This window comes from Megascapheus bottae, chromosome 24, assembly GCF_031878675.1.
Source record: "Megascapheus bottae isolate mThoBot1 chromosome 24, mThoBot2.hap1, whole genome shotgun sequence".
Lineage (NCBI taxonomy): Eukaryota > Metazoa > Chordata > Mammalia > Rodentia > Geomyidae > Megascapheus > Megascapheus bottae.
Window position 1 is genome coordinate 20765681 of NC_143532.1, and position 20247 is coordinate 20785927.

Genomic DNA, 20247 nt, shown 5'->3' on the forward strand with positions numbered 1-20247 from the left:
AGCCCTTTTTACTATAATTTTTTAAAATTTGGATATTCAAGGCCAATTATTGGATATTCAGTCCAATTATAGGGCAATTCAAGGGATTGGTAAAGTGGAAGGATATATTAACTGGTGCCGGGGCCTCCCGGCAGCAAATTGGGGTTCCTGAAATAAGGGGCAGGGACTGGAAAAATTAGAAGAGAGACAAACACATCGGGTCCAGGAGGTCTGCAGCCCAAGCAAAAACTGCTGCCCCGTTTATTCTTAACTCCAAGTTTTTATCCCTCCTCAAGACCAGGGCACCCCCAGGTGTTACATCCAGATGGTTAATCAGGGAACTGTTGGGGGTTACATTCATATAGTAAATCTCAGATCAATTGAACAGGAGAAGGCCAAAAAGCAATAAGACAATCAAGCAATTATCTGATGCAAATCAAAGTACAGTTTGATTCCACTCTTGCTCCCGACAAACTGGCCAATGGAATGGGCCAGACCCCGTGCTCTCATGGGTACGAGGAGCAGTTTGTGTGTTTCCACAGGACTCACAGGATCCTTGGGTGCCGGAACGACTGGTGAGAAAAGCGCAAGAAGATGATCATAAACAAGATATTGCTGATAGCATTAATTTGCCCACTGGTGGAGCCTCGTCTACCATGGGCCGTGATGGAGACGTTCCCATTACCGATGCCTGTGACTAGTACCTCTAGAGTTTTTCCATATTTGTTTACTACCAATGGTTCATTACAACTTCCTTATGTCCCTTTTAGTTCGGAGTTAGGAAATTATAGTTTAGCCGTGCATTTGGAGGCGACATTATGTTTTGTTGTATCTCAAAAATGCTACTAATGGTGATTGTATACAGCTGGATAAGCAAGAGATAGGAGTGTTTGCAAAAAATGTTTGTCAGGATAAACGTGTAGTAAGCCTTACTGCCCTAGCTCCCTTAGCCCCTTATTCGGAGTCTTTAGAGAATAACAAAGTACCTTTATTGTATCTTAGGTGTAAGTCAAAATTGGTATGGCCGTGGGAGTGGACAGGATGCCAGAGTTCCAGAGCGGTGGGATTAAAACCTGGTTTTGCTTTTACTCCTTTTATTGTTAAATTTGCCAATAGTACTTTTGTTAGTAATTATAATTTTACCTATCATTTACCTCGTTATTCTCATCCTGAGAATCCCTTTAATGTTTGGTTAATTTGTGGAAAATATGCTTGTAGTAGTGCTAATGCCTTGGCCTTTTTGCAAGATGGGATGATTCGTTACTGTAATTATACTTGTACAAATTCTAATTGTATGATGTCAGATGGTTCAATTTATAATGATCATGTTAGATATAATTCTTCCTGCAAATATCAGGCCAATTTTGATGCTAGCCCTGTTTGTGTTTGGCCTCCTTTTATGTTTCTTGTTTTTGATTATAATATTGTTAATGGTTCTTTTTTAAATTGTTCACAAAATCGATGTTATTTGAGCCAATGTTGGAATGCTAGTCTGTTTAATGCTGCTGTGGTTATGAGATTGCCAACATTTGTTCCTGTTCCGGTCCAAGTGCAAGAGAAGGACTTGATTGTAAAGTTAAAGCGACCGAGGCGTGACCTTGGGGGTCACTGCTTTGGTTGTCTTGATCTTGTCTTTGATCGCAACAGCTGCTGCTAGTGCTGCTGCCCTGGTGACATCGGTTCAGACTGCTGTGACCGCAAATAGACTATCCGAGGCTGTTTCTCAAGCGATGGACACACAGATACAAGTTAATCATCACCTTTATCGTGGATTTATGGTGTTAAATCAGAGAGTGGACTTACTGCACGAACAGTTGGATCTTGTATATAGTTATGCTCAACTTGCTTGTGTGGGTACGGGTAGTGGATTATGTATTACTTCTTTGACTTATGATAATTGTTCTCATGCTGCCAATTTGTCTAGAAGGTTAGGGAAAATGCTGACGGAATCCTGGTCTTTAGAATTTGAAAATCTTACCAATCAGTTGCGCTACGAAATTATGATTGTTAATACCACGCGGGTGAATATTGCCACTGTGGAAGATTTTGTAAATTGGGTTTCCAGCTCTTTTAATTGGATTAAGGAATGGGCAGGATGTGTATCTTTAATTGTATTGTTGAGCGTGGGTCTAGGCGTTTTGTGTTGGATTGTGTTTGCATTACGCAGACAAATACTGAGGCAGAGGAAGCGCGATCAACTGATAATAAAACAGGCATTAATGGCTATCACTATGGAACAACCCCCCCAGGTATGGTTAAGCATGCTGGACCAGTAGTCAAAGACGGGTAAGTGCGGAGATTGGTCTTGATACCAACCTAAGACAGACCACGATGCTCGAGTATCTTGTGTCCATGACGGGTAAGGATCAAGAGGCATCTCCCCAACCTAAGACAGGCATGGTCCCTTGCTACTGTGGTGGGAATGACAGGAGGTTCTGCAGGCCTCGTGCCCTTCCTACTACCAATAAACAAAAAAGGGGGAGATGTAGGTAGCCAGAAAATCGCCATTACAAGATGGCGCCGATTTCCGCTGTTTGCCTTGTTATTCTGTATCTGTTGATCCGTGAAGTTAAGGAAGTGGCATGCCTAGTCACGCTCCTCCTGCGTGATGATCGGAAGTCTGCCCAAAGTGTGCTATATGATTGGCTTGTTTACAAGAGGAAGCAAAACTGATTGGTGAAGAGAGCCTTATAAGGCGAGGTTAAGAGAAAACGAGGAGAAACGAAAGGAGAAACAAGAGAGAGACGGGAGGAGAGCTTGCCGAATAAAACGTGGCTTGAGAAGAAGTCCTAATTGTTGCGATTTTCCTTGCCGGCCGAGGGGATGGCAACAGAGGACCCACATGAGTCTCATCTAAGAGACCTACAAGAGTGCCAGAAACCAAGGCTCTTCCTCCAATGGAGAGGAGAGGTTCATACCCAGAGCCCTTGCTCAGTGCTTCCTCAGTGATCCCTCCGTCCTGCACCATGATGTGACCCATAAAGGCACCCTAGGCAGAGGTCCTAGGTGCGTGTGGAGGAAGCACCCAGGATGTGAGGCACTACGCTCGTAGAGTTGGGCAGGTGACCGGAAGTGCCTGTGACCATATTTTTTGTCCACATCTACTCCCTTCCCTTTAGAGCACCATTGTGTGACACTGTCAAACACACATTTCTGCCAGTCAAGACAGCCATGAGAGGTTAAGGGGTTACCAAAAAAAAAAAAAAAAAGCTGGAAGTAGAGCTGTGGCTCAAGTTGTAGAGTGCTAACCTTGAGACATAAAGCTCAAGGACAGTGCCAAGGCCATGAGTTCAATCCCCAGGACAGGCATGTCGGCATGAGAGAGAGAGGTGGGGGGAAGGAGAGGGAAAGGGAGTGCAAGAGGAAGACAGACAGGGACAGGGACAGAGACAGGAGCAGGGACAGGGAGAGAGAGAACAAACTTCAAGACTTTGAGGATTGTATCTAGCCCAGTCTCATTTTCAGGGCCTGATTCTGACCTAGAACATCAGTTTGGTCAACAGTGCTCTGCTGCCCTCTGGTGTCATGTTTCTACGTAGCCACACCTGCTTCAATGACAGAGCCAGGATCACAACTCTAAGCCAAGGCTCCCAACAATTTCCAAAATTGCCTGTGATGCTGATACCTCAGGGTCAGTGTTGAGACTGTTTATTTCCTCTTTCAGCATCTAAATTCCTAATTATGCAGAGGCCAGATGGGTGGGAGAGTCGCAAATGTTATTCCTCCTTCAAACTGATAGCAAATGCCTTCTGGCCCAATGGCCTCTGCGCTTCAGGTAGAACTGATCTAGTCCATATCACTGCTGAAGCAATCGGGAAACTCTTCCTAGCCCTTTCTGTTTCCTGGACGTCCAGGAGTGAGTCTGAAAGTCCTAACCATCTACTCACGGGGTTGACATCTTTGATCACATGCCCCTGTACTGAGACTATCCAGTAACCTACCCCGTCAGTCATCTCGTAAGCAAATGAGCAACTCATTATCATATTCCCTCAGAGATTTCAGAGGATGTAGGATCTGTATGTCAGAGAAGAAGCAGAAGAAGGAAAAAATTAAATATATGTCTTATTTTATCAAAGTCTACTCCTCTATGTCATTAGGAATTAGGGTAAGAGTGAGCCAGCTTTGGAAAGCTTAGGAGACCCAAAGGTGAGGCTCACACAGTCTGTGTGTGTTTGGGCTCTGTAGCTAATACGGATGCCTGGAAAACGGAGGCAAGAGGAGGAGAAGTGGACTTACTTTGAAGGCAATGGGAACCACTACAGGCTTCAAATGAGCCTGCAGTCAGTGACTAATAAACATTTTCCTATCTGAATGTGGTCTGTCTCCCCCTGAGACTGAGGACAGGGCCATTTGCAACTTTCTAGTACATAAAAAGATCGGGGTTCTCAATGAATGAATAAATGGATGAATTAATCTGTCCAAGATACAACAGTAGAAAACCAAGTAATCTTTACATTAAGAATAGCTTTTCATGATCCTGGTTGGGGACAATTCAAAGAAGCTCTGAAAGGATGCAGAGAATAATGATTCTTAAACCTCTGGGCTTCCCTCAGCTTCTGCTTATTCAGCAGTGTGTGTTCATGCCACCTGGTGGCCGCAGGGCCATGGCCTAGCTCCACAGCTCCCTCTGCTGCCCAGCAGCTCTGCCAGGCCAGGAGAAAGGAGAGGGGAGCAGGAACAGGAGCTGGAGCAGGAAGAATTGCCTTATTTGGCAGCACATCCACTCACCAGCTCTAAGACACCTCCATGAATGGCACACCAAGGGGTGTCTGTCCTTATGCCAGGCACTTAGAAACTGCTTTTGCTAAGAAGCATAGATGTTTTATCTGGGCTCACAATTAGTTAATTTGTGGGAGAACAGCTTGCCATTTCTCTCTAGAGTTTATTATCTGCTTTTTCTCTGAGCTGCCGTCTCTCTTCTGCACCTTGGAATCTGGGAAAGACAGGCCTAATGGTAAATGTCATTGGGAGAGCTGACACTGTCCCCAAGGAAGAAGAGCAGCAGAGCCTCGAAGGACAGATTACCTTGTAAATAAGCAGAGACCCTTCTCAAGATGACTGCGGAACAGAAGGAATTATTTCATGTGAACCAGATGGCCCCCACCAAGCGATGACAGTGAGTGACAATGACTTCCCTGGAATTCCTGGCAGAACCAGAATCGGGATAAGATCCCACCATGCCACACTGATGGCTACTTAACAATTCAGCCCCTACCCTTTACCCTGACTCTTTCTTGATTTAAACCCCAAGTTCACCTCAAGGTTCCAAAGATGTCCAGAAGTCCTTACTCTGCCTCTTCTCATGCCTGTGCTGTGTGAGTTAAACCTCCTCTCTCAGGCCTTAAGATTCATCTCTTTATTTGGCATCTTGGGGTAAGAAGCCAGACATGACATGCAGAAACTCAGGTTTCATCTGTGAGCCCCAGAGGCTCTCAGAAGCCTTTACCAGTGCTTCCCACAGGCTCCCTCTTGTTCTGAGCAGATAAAGGCAGCGTTGAGACAGTGGTCAGTATTTTATTTTCTCCTTCTCACTCTGCAATGTGAGTTCACAAGAGCTTGCAGCTCTTCCCTGTCTATAATCTCTTAGACGTACAGGTAGCCACACTCCCAGAATCTGGACAATGGGATGTCATCAGACATCTGGGTGGGAATCCAGGAGAAATATTCTCTTCTCCAGGGTCCAAAGACAGATGCCAGTGGCCTGTGACCTTTGCCCTTTCTCTTCCTTCCTGCAGGGAGAGGCAGGATCTGCAGGTGGATGAGGTTGTCTCCAAGGGAAGGAAAACCAGCATCTGATGACCTCGTCCAAGGTGCTGATGCTCCTGCCATCTCTGCTCTGGGAGTCTGTGGCTTGTGCACCCTGAATGTGACCCCCTTGGGTTATGCATCTAAATGAAGCCTGCCCAATCCCCAAACTCAAGGAAGGAGCTGGGATTCAAACCCAAGTCAAATCTCAGCCTGGTTTAATACATGGGCAATGAGACAGCTTGCCTCAGAGGCAAAACCAGAAAGGAAATTAGTCCAGTGTTCTCACTTAGCAGATAAAAAAGCCAAAAAATTGATTGAGGTGAGTTGTCCAGCAAAGTTAATTAATCAGAGTAACTGGTCTCAAGTCCAGTAACTGGTCCCATAGCCCTGCTCCACAATGCTGCTGGTCCAGGCAGGCTTATGGGCGTCATCCTATTCAGGACTGACTATGGGACAAGAAAACCTCCCAGGGCCCTGTGCAAAGCCTCTGCTAGGTAGATTTCTTGTGTGTAGCCTTGCTCCCTTCCCTACAGGTCTGGAGCCTCTGCCAGAACTTGTCTGTTCCTGAATCCATTTTATTGCCAGAGAGTTCCAAATCTGTGAGCATTCAAAGCCCCAAATCCCAGTAGGTACCCATGGTAAGATGTTTTTGTTTTCCTAAAATTTTTATTTCATTTCTGCTAATACCAGGATTTGAATTTGGGGTATCATACTCACTCTATTTGCTTGCTGGGCTTAGCACTCTACCACATGAGCCAGGTCTCCAGTCTAGCTTTTTGCTGGTTATTTTATAAATGGAATTTCTCTTCCCCATGTATAATTGTGATCCTCTGGATCTTAGTGTGAAAGGTGGAATACTATGACCGCAGTTCTCTACTTGTTAGAGGATGGCTATAGGAAAGCCCTCACAATTTACCGAGCTTTTTACCAACACTTAGCACTCCACACACAGATACACGGGACAGGAAACATTTTTATTATTCTGTACACTTATTTTTTCCATGAAGACAACAACTTTTTAACTCAGTCCAAACCAGACACAGAGACTGACATGACATGGAGTTGTCCATGTCACAGAGAGGACGCCACCGAAAGTCTTAGGGAAACAGAAGCAGAGAGACAGAGGGACTCACGAGGGTGAGTGCCAGAAAAGGACTGACTAGTGCCATGCTACTTCTGAGCAGAATCCTGGACTCAAGGCTAGCAGGAAATGGCTAAGCACTGCCCTCCTAGCCATCAAAACAAAAGACTCACTCGCTCCTTTCAAAGACCAAATGTTGTAGACACTGGCTGTGGAACTATTCAAGAAAGAGGAACTACTGGGAGTCCAGAAAAATCAAATTTCTGGAGTCCAGAGATCTGTCATCCCTAAGCTCAACTGATCGTGGGTTAGAGGACGATTTGGGAAAATCACATGGTAGGGGAAGGTGATTTCTTCATGGAGAATGTATTACCACATTATTGTTGTGCTCATAGGTACTGTTTAGAATTCTTGAATCTGGAGGGGAACTTTGATTATTTGATCACATTCCTAATACTACAAAGAGCCTTGTGAAGCTGAAAAGTATGAAGCTACCGCCTCCCCCATCCCAGGTTTGCTAGCCAGTCAGCTTCAGAGCCAGGGCCCTCCAACTCATTGCTGGGCTGTTTCCATTATGCCACATACCCTGTCTGTTCCTCTTTCTAACCAAATAAGGAAACCATATAAAGGGAGTCTGATGGGATTTTTTTTAAACTATGAAATGACTTCTTTGGTAACAAGACTTCAATCTTCCATCTCCAAGGTTGGAAGATAGTAGGGCGGGAGTCTGGCTCCCACCTGGGCAGAACTTCTTTCTATCTGAGAATTAAGGCAGCTTGGAGACTTTTATTAAGCAGAATATCTGGCAAGAAGTGGTGGCTTCTCTCCTCCTGGGCTTATTTGCATCCCATTATAGTAAAGATTTCCCTGGTCTAATTTGCTTCTCATTAGAATAAAGACTTGCCTGGTCTTATTCGCATCTCTTTGGAATGAAGATGTAACAGGTAGATGCTAAGTAAGTAGGTATTGAGTAGTTTTCCATGGGATGGCCTCAAAACAGATAGCTGACATTTCACAGAAAATAGCAATCCTTTTAAAACTTGATAAAATATCCAAAATGTCAAGTATCCTATACAGTACACAGGAACACCCTGGTCCTGCCTATCTCTGCTATTTAAAAAAAAAATCACAAGAAGAATGCAAGCATTACTATCACATGGGGAAAACACACACACTCCCTCTCCATTGCGTGTAGGTGGAGAGATAAGTGTGGGAGGTCATCCTGCACAGTCTTGAGAACTTCCAATGGCTTTCTGAGGGTCCCACCCTACTGGGGGCCTGGGGAGTTAGGAGCCAGCTTCACCTTGAGGCAGCACCATGAGCCTGGGGTGGGTGGGACTGCTCTGCTCAGCTAGCACCGCTTTTCAGATCCAGCCCTGGATGGCGCAGGTGGGAGGGAGGCCGCAGGCTCCCTTTGATCCAGCACCTCCTCTCAGCACAGCTCTCACGTGGAATGGAGACGACATTCACGAATGAAAGGAGAGTAGCACAACCCTTTCTCTCTTTCTTTGTCCCAGCTGCTCTTCCACCTTGCTTAGCAGAATGATCTCCTCACCCCCCCCCCAAATGTACTGTCAAGTGTTCAGTCTATAAGAACAGACCTGGCCAGGCAGGTGGGCGACTTCACTGAGCAAGGGGCATTTCTGAGGGCTCAAAAATGAGAGGTGGGGTGAGGACGGAGGGTCAAACACCATCCCTCAGATGAGACTCAGTGGGAGCACTGGAAACATGGTTTCCTCACTAGGGCAATGGGAAGTAAGAGCCAGTCCTGTGGTCCACAGGCAGCTGAGAGGCAATGACCATGACCAGGAGGAGAGGACATCCAGGAGGAAGAAGAAGAGGGAGAGGGGTAAGGGGGGAGAAAGGGGGAGGGGAAAGGAGAGGGAGGAGAAGGACGGGGTGGGGGCGCCTGAGAAGTGGAAATTATCACTCATGGGAGATGAAAGTTGCTACTGGGGCCCAGACCTGGCCTAACTGTTGTTTCTCTTTGATGAAGCCATCTTATCTTTCACCCATCCTCCAGGTGGGCTTGGGCTCTGAGCTAGCCATTTGATATGGGAAGATCAAAAGCTTTCTGGTTTCCTCTCTTTTCTGTTAGCATAGTGCGAAGACCTGGATTCCACGGGAAGTTCCTGTTCTCAGCTGCCTCCACCTCTTCTCACAGCACCCTCTCTGTGTCTCTCTCCACTCCTCATGAGGGCGCCCTCCCTCCCTCCTTCCTTTCCTCCCTTCCTCTCCTCCTTTCTTTCCCTACCATATGGAAACACTGTCAGAAAGACACAGAAAGAAGTTCTAGATTTCCAGAGATTCAAAATATAAACAGAAATCTCACCTTACCAAATTACAAACCATTTCTCAGGGAACTGAAGCTAACTCAGAGCACACTGATAGGAGAGTTTGGATCAAAAGTGAGCCCACACATTCCTGAAACTCACCAGCCTGTCCCCTCCCTCCAGAACATTCTCCTTTTGACCCGTGGGACCAGGTCAGAGCATGTTTGGTCTCACCTTGTCCTCAGGGTACCATTCTTAGTCCATGAAATAAGACAAGGTGACGTCTCAGGGCTGAGTCCCTATTTCTCAGGACTACCATGTGTGTGGGAATCTCTGGGGCATCTGTACGTGTCCATGAACAACAAATAATCAAGATGGATGATGGGGCTGCCTTTGAACACCCAGCAGCCCCCACCCAGTGGAACTTTACTGGATTTCTGCCTCAATTCCCAGGAAGACCTCAGGAACCGTTTGTGCCCCTGGCAGATTGAAGACGAGCCTTGGCTGTGGCAGATGTGGCTGGTCTCCCAGACTCCCCCACCTGCCTGGTCTGCATGGTGCCTTTCTGAATGTTCCTCACCGAAAAGCATTATTCCCCTATATCTGCTACTTGTGATGATCTTAACAGTCAAAGCCAGGGGAATGTTCTGGAATATACAAAACAAATAGAAACCAACAAGAAAACTGACCAGGAGAGTTTCTGCCCAAGGTCTTCCAAAGCAATCCATAGAGTTCATTTTTAGGGACCAATAAATCCAAACTCACAGACAGGGTGCCAGGTGGTGACTGGTTACCTAAGGGACTTAGGAACAGTACAGTACAGCTGGGGTTTTGTTGGGGTTTGGAGGTCTGATCAAAAGCCCAGCCCCTCTCAGATTTGGGTAACTGAGGATTTCTTCTGTGACCCAAAGTACACAGCAATGTAGTACAGAAAATTCTGCCAGAGCCAGAGCCCTGGGCCTGGGCAGGCAGCCCCTCGCCTTCCCACCAGCACAGGACAGGTGGTTCTGTTTCTTCTCCTTCTCTCCCTCAAGGCTTCCTGGTCCTCCATGCTCAAAGCCCCCAGATGAACAAAAGATGGGAACAAAACCAGAGTCACAAAATCATTGATTACTGGAGAAAGGAGGAAGGATAGGGAAGGATGGCTTCCAGGATAGAAATCCCACCAGTATGTCTCAGCAGGAGCAAGGTGGGTGCCTTTAACCTGGATGTTGGCCTGGTGGGTTCTTCCTCTCCTCCTCCTCTGCCTCCTCCTCTTCCTCAGGGCTGGGTTCAGATGGCTAGCCAGTGCTGCAGCTGCAGAAAATAATGTTGGGTCCTTGAGATGGGGGTCAGAGGCATCAAGGGCCGAGAGAAGGAGGAGGCTGGTTCACTGTTTATCACTCAGGAGGCCAAGAAACTATAAAGGAGACTTTGTGAAAGAGGGGCTCCCCTATTCACCCCCGAGCCTAGACTTCATTTACTGACTTGTTTTGTGTCTCTCCTGGGCTTGAACTCTGGGCCTGGGCACTGTCCCTAAGCTTTTGTGATCAAGACTAGCACTTGAGCCACACTTCTGCTTCTGGCTTTTATTTTTTTTTTATTTTTATTTTTTTGGATAGCTTATTGGAGATTAGAGTCTCACAGATTTCCCAGCCAGGCTGGCCTTGAACAATGATCCTCAGATCTCAGCCTCCTGAGTAGTTAGGAGCCACCAGTGCCCAGCAAGCCTTGGCATTTTTTAAGGGAAAAGAAATTTACCAATGAAAAAGAGATTCTCAGCCTTGGATTGTGGCAACCCGTAAAGGCAGAAGAGAGTTGTAGGAAATGGAGTAGAGGGACCAGAAGGGGCTGGTTAGAGGCAGAGGACCTGTCTTCCTCCTCCATCCCAACACCACAGAACCCTGGACTGCAGCCTACTGACCTTCTGGGATATTTGACTGCGATGTCAGAGGAACATGAAGTACAAGAGAGGAGAGAGGGCAGGCTCCACCCTAAGTCCAACCCCAGGATCCAGGCTGCATTTACCTGGAACTGCCTGATGTCTCTCTGGGCCACCAGGTGGTGCTCATTCTCCGGTGTGATGCCATAGGCCAGTCTCTGAGGGTGGAGGGAAGAAACCCCGCTGTCGCTCTGGGACACCTTGCAAGTGGCCTCACTGACACCTCTTATTTGGCCTCTACTATTTAGAGCCACCTTGGAGTTCTAAAAGACAACTCATTGGTATTGAGGGAGCCAGTCTGTTAACTTGACTCATTTGGCCCACAAATGTTTATTCTGCTGGGCCAGCTCCTCAGCCTCTGGGCTGCAGGAGACTCAGAGGGTGAGGCCTGGGGGAGTTTGCAAGGCATTGGCAGTGAGCAAACACATGCGGGTGCTGTTAAGACCCGAGTAAGTGCTGCAGCGGAGGGGGTGGCTGATCCGGGAATCAGGAAGTTCTCCTGCATTGTGGCTTCAGGCAGGGTCTCTGTGGCTGACCACTAAGGCTGTGAGGAATGGCTCCTTCCCAGAGCAAGCTTAGTGAGCAAGCACCGTCTCCCTGCACAGGGCAAAGGCTCCCTGATGTTGGAACTTCATGGACATGACACACGTGACAAGGAATGCATGTTCTTGTTTTGTCTGTCTGTCTCTTCCTTAGAACCATGGTCTATATGGGCAGGGCTGGTAGTACTGCCTGGCACACAATAGATGCTCAGTAAATACTCACCAAGACAGAGCTTGGATAAAGAACTGACATATTTGCTATACCTTACAAGTAAAGACAAAGGAAAATGATATCATCATTTGCTTATAAAAGAAAGGGCATTTTATCAACCAAATAACAGAAATGGTATAATTTCAGAATAAGGGGAACCATTTCTCAAACACATATGTGTATACATGTGTGTACATACTTGTACGCAGATACGTGTGTTCACATACATGTGTATTATATGTGTATGCATGAGTTTCAATTATATGGATATGTGAGTGCATGTGTATGTGTGCATACATGCATGTGTATATGTTTGCATGTGCATTTGCGTGTGTGTTTGTGTATACTTTGTAAATGCAAAAGAAGAAAACACATTTTGGAAAGTGCTAGTGTAGGCTGAGCAGAGATGATTATGATCAAGAATCAAGTCAGGCCAGGGTGCCTGGATCACAGTGGTTTGGGCAGGTGAAGATGCATCATCTACAGTCCTGGTGGGCATTAGAAGGGGGCTCAGGAGTGAACCCACATAGGTAGTTTCTCCACTCAATCTCAGGGCTCAGGGACTGACCACCTGGGACACATGGACAGCAGAGGAACAGCAGTGGGAAACAGCAGGGTAGTGGGGCTAAGTGCCTCCCACCAGGCTGTACTGTGTTGTAAATCCCCCCTCCAACATACACAGTATTACCCCAGGTCACAGATGTACAAGTTGAGGCTCAGAGGATAAGGAGCCTGGCCAGGGTGGGGGGGTGTCTCTGACTCTCACGTTTTTCTAGTTATCCTCCCTCTGAACAACAGCAATGCTGCCTCTACTCTGCCTCCTGTGCCCTCGCCACAGCTCACCTCCCAGAAGGAACCCCTTATGCTGAAGAACTTGTAGACTGCATAGACGGGAACCAGGACCATGGAGGACAGTGCGATGCCCCACCCTAGCCAGTTGGCCCAGGGTGGGAAGACGTACTCGTCGTAGGTGAGTGGCTTGAAGTTGATGATGCTCACCACCACCACAAACTGGGAGGGAGAAAGATGGAGGGAGAGGAAAAAGGAAGGAGCATAGGGAGAGCAGAGAGAAATGAATGGCAGGTGGGAGTCAAAAGAAATAGGGACATGAAGAGGAGATAAGCCGGCACAACAGCGCCCTCTTCAGGAGCCTGACCATACTGGAGACCCCACTAAAGGGAGGCCCATCCAGTTTCAACAGGCTGAGCCTCCCTGGAATTCCCCCAATCCCACATGACCAGGGCTCTTAGGTACCAGGACCCCTTCCTTAAACAGCAAATAGATCCACTACACATAGCCGCCCAACTCTCCCTCAGGCCATTGGGGCTCCCAACCGCATTGTACTTACCAGGAGGAAGGAAGGGCTGACAAACTTCCAGCACAGTCTCCAATAGAGGCCTGGTTTAAAGCCCATCATCTGCTGGATGTCATTGCTGAATCTATCCACACCTGTACACACAGGCCTGCCTGGTCACAGTGGTCCCGCAGAGCAGGCCTGGCCATCTCATGCCATCCCACCATGTCTGGTCCCACTGGACAGTAGGAAAGGGCCACAGGGCACTGAATACACTGGACTTCAGAGATCTGCAGTCAGGCACTGATGCCAAACAAGGAGAGGACGCCTGGGATGATGCTACCTCTCATGTGTGTTCATGGAAAAAGTAAAATAAAATAAGCCAGGTGCCGGTGGCTCATTCCTGTAATCCTAGCTACTCAGGAGGTGGAGATCTGAGGAAGATCACGGTTCGAAGCCAGCCTGGGCAGGAAAGTCTATGAGGCTCTATCTCCAATTAACCACTAGAAAACTGGAAGTGGCACTGTGTTCAAATTAGTAGAACACCAGCCTTGAGCAACAAAACAAAACAAACAAACAAAAAACCCACAAAACCTCAGGGACAGTTCCCAGGCCCTGTGTTCAAGACCCAGGATGCACAAGCAATAAAAATTAAAAAAAAAGTGAGACCAGGGCTCACATTGATGAAGGGACCTGTGCCAGTCTACATAATCAGCTTCCCTGGTGCTTCCTCCATAGTCTTCAAAGTATCAATATTTGTGTCTACATAGTCCTATACTTGATCTTGCAATTTCTTTCTGAAAGAATTGGACTCATTTTTTAGTATCATATTGTGGGGGTTGGGAGGATAAACAATGACAACATCTGAGAGTCAAAAAAATATTTTCTCGGTTTGGTTTCAGAATAAGATTGCCAGATAAAATACAAGTTTAGTTTGAATTTCAGATAAAAAATATTTAAAAAAATAGTATGCCCTGTTCGATATTTGGAACACAGTTATAATGAAAAACAAAAAGAAAACATTCACTCTTCATCTGAAATTTAATTGAGGCACGCTGGACTTTTGTTTGCTAAGTCTGGGTTCCCTGCACTGGAATATGATCTACAAGGAGATGCAGGATCTCCTTGCCTCAGTCACTGACCAGGCTCTTGGTGGCCTGTCTGTCCAAAGGTGAGCTGAGTATGGGATAGGCTTGTTCCCAGTAAGCGACCTGCTCAATTTGGGAGAGCCATGTGGCTGCCGGGGAGATGGAAAGCTCATCCAGGCAAAAGGGTGCTAGGAGCACAAGGGATGGTAGGACACGTACCATAAAACCAAGAAACTCCAATCGCTTCCATAAGCACAGCAAATAGGATCGATGTGCCAGCTGCAAAGGTGTCCAGGAGAGTCAGCACATAGATTCCACCCTGGGGTATAGAAAGAGCAGGCCTGAGGTTATCTTTGGCTAGAAAGAGCCACCAGCTATGGCATCCATCAAGCTTCCCTGACTTCTAGCTTACCTGTTCTGAGCGCTGATTGAGGACACAGGTGATAGGGCTACAGTGCTCTGAGTATGACCTTATGTCTCTACGATCTAACAGTGACTTCCAGGAGCCACTGGCTCTAAGGGTGGGCATTTCAGCCAGTGAAGAATGAGGCAAGCTTCAATGGGGGTTTAACAGTTAATAGGCTGCCTGGAAATCTTGAGACTTAGAGGTGGGAAGAGACAGTGGAGGGCTCCATACTAAGGATCCAGTCATGCAGTTAGGGATGATGGAGACCTACTGGGTTTTTTTAGAGCTCAGTCCAGCTGGGAACCCCATCTACCCACCCCCACTTCCTCCATTCCAAGGCTGAGAATGGCAGACTTTTCTGAAAATCAGCCCCAGAAGCTCCAGGTGACCCTAGGCCCAGCCCTTGCTCACCTTAGTTATGCAAAATAGGGCCAGCAGGAAGGTGCCAATGGTGACACCAAATGTAAAGAGTTTCCGGTGTCGCTTGAGGACCTGGAAGTCGTCAGCCAGGCCAGTGATGACAGCCTCCATGCCTCCCATCTAGAGAAACCAGGTGGGGTGGAAACAGGAATGAGGGCTTCCCCAGATTCTGTCTTTACCCCCACCTACTCTAGATTTCCTCTGTCTTCTTTGCCCCTTTTTCTCCTGATCTCAACAGAACTCCGAAACCAGATGGGAGAATAAAGGGGTAACTCCTGTCTGCCCAGATCAGCAACAGGTACCTTCTGTGTCTGCTGTGGCTGCTGACAGAGTCTGTGTAAGAACTGAGGATGTGATTGGAGAACGAAACTAGTGTTCAGGTGATGCCTGGGCACACAAATAGGGCTTTCTGGAAACATCTACTGCAGAAAAGCTAGGAATAGGAATATCATAAGCAGTTTTTTTTTTACAAGCACGTTGGGCTGCCTTTCTAATCACCTTGCAAAGTTGTCACCACACACCCTAAAGTGTGAGCCTACGAAGGTCTTTCTGTCCACTGTGAGGACACGAGTGTCTTGTGAGTCATTGCTGGGGCACACAGAGCAAACGCTGTCCCTGCTGCCCTCTTCCCCTCTTGGTACACATGGGCAGTCGATAGCAGGCTCCCTCCCTAGGGATCTCGAAGTAGCCTCAGAAATAATCCTTCTCCACACTGTTTCTGGGAAAGCTACCATGTGGAAGATGGCAATGACCTGGGACTTATTGGTAATTCTGCAAGTATGATATGCCAGAGTGGACAAAGACATAAAAAGTTGTCAGGAAATCCAATCTTGCATAGGGGTACATGAAATGATCTAAGGACCTAACTGGATCTAAGATGTTTTAGCCAGTTGTTGTTGACATACATGAAATAAGAAATGCTTCCTTAGACAGGATTCCATCCATGCCTTCTCTAAATTTTCTTTCTCTCTCTGCAGGAGGAAAGTGTTAGGCTGGCTTATCTGAAGCCCTTGCCTGATTTCCATGGTGTTAACCGATGCTCCCATTGGTTCTTGGCTTTGACCAAGGTCTTGGCTTCTGGGAGAACTCTTTGCTTTTAACTGGGGCCTTTGGAAACAACTACTGGGCAGAAGACCCAATGATAGCAACTCCAGTCATCATGGGACGTGAGAGGGGGTTTTCAGAGCAGGGACACTCACTGAGCTGTCGAGTCCCAGAGCCAGGAGCATGATGAAAAACACGATGGCCCAGAATGTGGATCCTGACAGAGTGGAAATGGCTTCTGGGTACAGGATAAACACCAGGCCAGCTCCTGTAAGAAACATTAAGGGCTTACCATTGGCTGGGACTTTGATCAGAGATGCATGTGGTAAGGGAGCATTTTAGGGCCCACATAGCCCCAGCGCTAAGCCATGATGGCTGGACAGTCATGTTTGGGCTGCACATGGGCTGGAGAGGACAGGGGATGCCAATGGGTACTGCTGTTGGGATCTTTAATGTCCCCCAAAGGCCCTGTCTCAAAGATCTGGTCCCTGGCTTGGTGCAACGGGGAAGGGTAGAACTTTAAGAGGCGTCTGGGGCCTAGAGGGGCATCTTTAGGTCATTGGAGGATCACCCTTGAATGTCACATTGAAACTTTGGTCCATCCTTATTCTCTCTAGCATTCTAGTGCTGAGAAGAGAAGGCCCAGAGCAACAAGGCTAATTGGTCATGGACTGAAACCCCCAAAACTGTGAGTCAATTAAAAAAAAATCTTTCCTTTTTTTAAGCTGATAAACTTGAGCATTTTGTGAAAGCAACAGAAAGCTGACTTATACAACCTACACAAAGAGGCTAACCACAGACAGCCACGTGGAGAGCAGCACACAGCTGTGTGTTTTACGCTGCAGACCCCACTGCCTACAGACCATAAAGGATCCACTGTACCTTTCAGAAGCTCATGGGCCTTGGAGTTCATTATAGGCAGTTCTTCCCAGAGTTCAGCTTCTTTGTGGCCATAAGAATGAAGGAAACCAAGCCAGGTGCAGTGGCTCATGCCTCTAATCCTAGCTACTCAGGAGGCTGAGAGCTGAGGATCAAGGTTCAAAGCCAACCAGGGGACAAAAGGACCTGAGACTCTTATCTCCAATTAGCCTCTAGAAAATGGGAAGTGGGGCTTGGCTCAAGGGCAGGGCAATAGCCTTGAGCTGAAGAGCTCAGGGACAGTGTCCAGGCTGAGTTCAAGCCCCATGACCCACAAAAAAAACAACAATAAAAAGAATGAAGGAAACCATAGAGAAGTACTCAGGTTCCATTGTCAGACTGACCAGGGAATGAATTCTGGCACCATTGCTCACTAGTTGAGTGACCTTACACAATCTGCTCAGCTGATGTCTAATTTCTCATCTTTAAAGTCAGTCTGTTAACACTTGTCTTATAACCTTGGGAAAACTAAATGGATGTATACTGCTGTGATTCCTCACCAGAAGGCATATGGAAGCTTGATCCCCAGTGCAGCAATGATGAGAGATATTAGGTCTTTGAAGAGGTTATTAGATGGTTAGAGAGAGTAATGCTTTTCTTGCAGGAATGAGCTCTTTCTCTGGGGATTGGATTGGTTCTGGGAAAGTGGGTTGTTATAAAGCATGCTTGGTCTCTTCTGCACAGAGTTGTTTGCTATTCCACTTCTCTTTCATGAGCTGAGTGTGGTGCTCACCCAAATTCTAACAGATTTGAATCCTAAGTTCTGGGATCTCCAAACCTTTTAATGTATATATCACTCCATTTCAGGTATTTTTCTATGGCAACATAGCATGAACGGAGACTTATGTTAAGTGCTTACTTAGCACAGGTGCTAGTTTAGAGTAGGCACTCCAAAGTCACCTCTCCTAGCCTGAATGGGGGAGAGTCCATACCCCACCAGGGCCTGTGGTTGTCTGCAACATCTACTGAATTCCTCAAGAGAGAGTACATCAGATGGGCACTGTAGAAATCTTCATGTTTAACCCTCATAGTCCTACAGCCAAGGAAGAGCTGTTTGGTGTGGATTTCGTAGCCCTTTCTCTTTGGTGGGGGCCAAAGTGATCCAGACACCCACCTTCAGTGATCCAGACACCCACCTTCAGTGATCCAAGCACCCACCTTCAGTGGCAACATCTTCAATGTTGACATTGTGCTCATGAGCCATGTAACCAAGGATAGAGAAGATGGCGAACCCAGAGACAAAGCTGGTGACACAGTTGATGGTGCTAGTCAGCAGGGCATCCCTGGGGGATAGAAATGATGCTATAGTTCAAGTCCACTTGACTCCCACCCTTGCCTCTGCCTGTAGACCACTGACCAGCTACAGGATCGACAGGGTGGGCCCAGCCTCCAGTGCTATCTCTGGGCCACATGCACCCGGCAGCCCCCATGCCTGGGTCAGTACCTACTAGTGAAGGAGGCAAGTAAACAGCTTCTAGATAGAAGAGTTTGGTACTAGATTCTGATGTCCAACTCTTGTTGGTGAATTAAATCATCAGCCTCCTTCAACAAACTTTACATAGCTCCGCCTCCTCACATCTGGCATGCAAGAGACCCAACCTTCCACCTAGGCTTATGTTTTATGACACTCAATGTATAGTCTTGGAACAAACCAAGCCAGGCAGGCTCATAAGCACACTATCTCCCTGTTTTGTTAATGCCATTGTTCACCATACAAATGGTTCATTCCAGTACCATTCATTCTCCCACATTCACCTCCCATTTGCTTCCAGGCTCTTGCTTTGGTACTCTAGCGCACAGTGGCCCCATGTCCTCTCACTAAAGTTTAAGTCTGTCCCGCTCAGAGATATTTATCCTATGCTTTCTCAAACCAAAGTCACTGTGATTCTGCCTTAAGCTTTAGATAGAGTGAAAGGATCAGGCTCAAAGTTGTTCCCACCCCTGAAATGCTCACAGGGTTGGGCCTGCTGCAGGCAGCATTAAATACTTCCTGTCAAGGACTAGAAAGACCTCTCACCAGTTTCCTGGAAGGCCAGCTCCCAGGACTAAGAGCTTTCCAGGCCCCAGAAGGATCTTACCTGTAACAGTTGTTGTCAAATTTGTTGTAACTGGCAAACGCAATCAAAACTCCAAATCCAGCCCCCAAGGAAAAAAATATCTGAGTTGCAGCATCAATCCACACCTGAAAGCAGCACACAAAAGCCATCACCAGCTGCTTCCTTCAGAATTCAACACTGTCACTGCTCTAAATCAGGAAATTAGAGCAGAAGCAAAGAGAGACAGTCATGGCTACTCCCCTCCCTCAAAAGACAGGCTGGGCTTTCCTTGGCATCGCCCAGCCTCGAATAATCATAAAGGATCTCACAATGCAGAGTTGCTGCTTGGGTCGTTTGGATATTCTGATGCTCAAAGACAGTTAATGAACTAGAAGTTCTAGGCAAGAATGCTGGTGGGGAAAGAGCAAAGGGTTCTGACCACTCCAAGAGATAAGGAGGTAACTTGGTCAGAAAGGGACAGAGGTCCCTAGTGGACTTCTGCTGTAGTGACCAATGGTGGCCATTTATCTCATTCTGAGTTTCTCTGTTTTGGAAACAGAGGACCTAAGGAGAAGAGCAGCCTGATGTTGGGAGGTAGGGCTGTTCCTTGAGAACAAGTGAAGCATTAACTCTACACGTCTGAATGAATCTCAACAGCAAATAGGAGTCTGTTGTGCTTATAAGGTTGAGCCTCATGCTCAAGGCTTCATGCTCTCATTTGTTTTTCTGGCTCAAAGCTAGAGCTCTACCGCTTGAGGAACCACAGCTTTATTTCTGGCTTTTTGCTGGTTTTATGAGCTTTTCTGCTTGTGCTACCTCTGAATTATGATCTTCGGATCTAAGCCTCCTAAGTATAAGATTCTACTTAGGTTGAGCCATCAGCCATCAACCAGCTCTATTGTCTTTCTAACAATCATTAAGGAAATACATTTTCTCTTGGACGTTGCTCTGTGATAAGGAGGTACTGAACCATGTGGGGGGGGCATTCGGATGTTTCTCTCCTAATTTTCCTTTGCTGCTCCTGTTGGATTACTGTGGGTTCCGATAAAATGTAAAGAAGCCCTTGAGATACATAAGGGAAAAAAGTAATGTTTTCTCATTGAGGGGAACTTGGAAGAAAATGCTCAAGTTCTGAGACCCCTCTACGATGGGCTGTGCTCCCATCCTCATCCCATTGCATTGGACTCTGTTACTATCATCCCTCCTCCAATGCCATGCACTCTCCTTGTGGAGAATGGTCTATGAAGGGCATGAAATAGAGCCACAGAAGCCCACCCACCCTGTCA

At 46.9% G+C, this 20247-nt stretch overlaps 1 protein-coding gene across 1 annotated transcript in view; it reads right to left on the bottom strand.

Moving 5' to 3' along the window:
• Nucleotides 1-10207: 10207 nt before the first annotated feature.
• Nucleotides 10208-20247, bottom strand: part of Slc6a2 (solute carrier family 6 member 2) — a 35915-nt gene continuing 25875 nt past the window's right edge. Inside the window, exons 6-14 of the mRNA XM_090357038.1 lie at nucleotides 19004-19107; nucleotides 18084-18208; nucleotides 16163-16275; nucleotides 14955-15083; nucleotides 14357-14456; nucleotides 13104-13204; nucleotides 12599-12766; nucleotides 11089-11160; nucleotides 10208-10377 (exon numbers count right to left, since the gene is read on the bottom strand). Coding sequence (XP_090213164.1) covers nucleotides 10354-10377; nucleotides 11089-11160; nucleotides 12599-12766; nucleotides 13104-13204; nucleotides 14357-14456; nucleotides 14955-15083; nucleotides 16163-16275; nucleotides 18084-18208; nucleotides 19004-19107 — 936 coding nt within the window. The 3' untranslated portion in view covers nucleotides 10208-10353. The remainder of the gene's footprint in view (nucleotides 10378-11088; nucleotides 11161-12598; nucleotides 12767-13103; nucleotides 13205-14356; nucleotides 14457-14954; nucleotides 15084-16162; nucleotides 16276-18083; nucleotides 18209-19003; nucleotides 19108-20247) is intronic.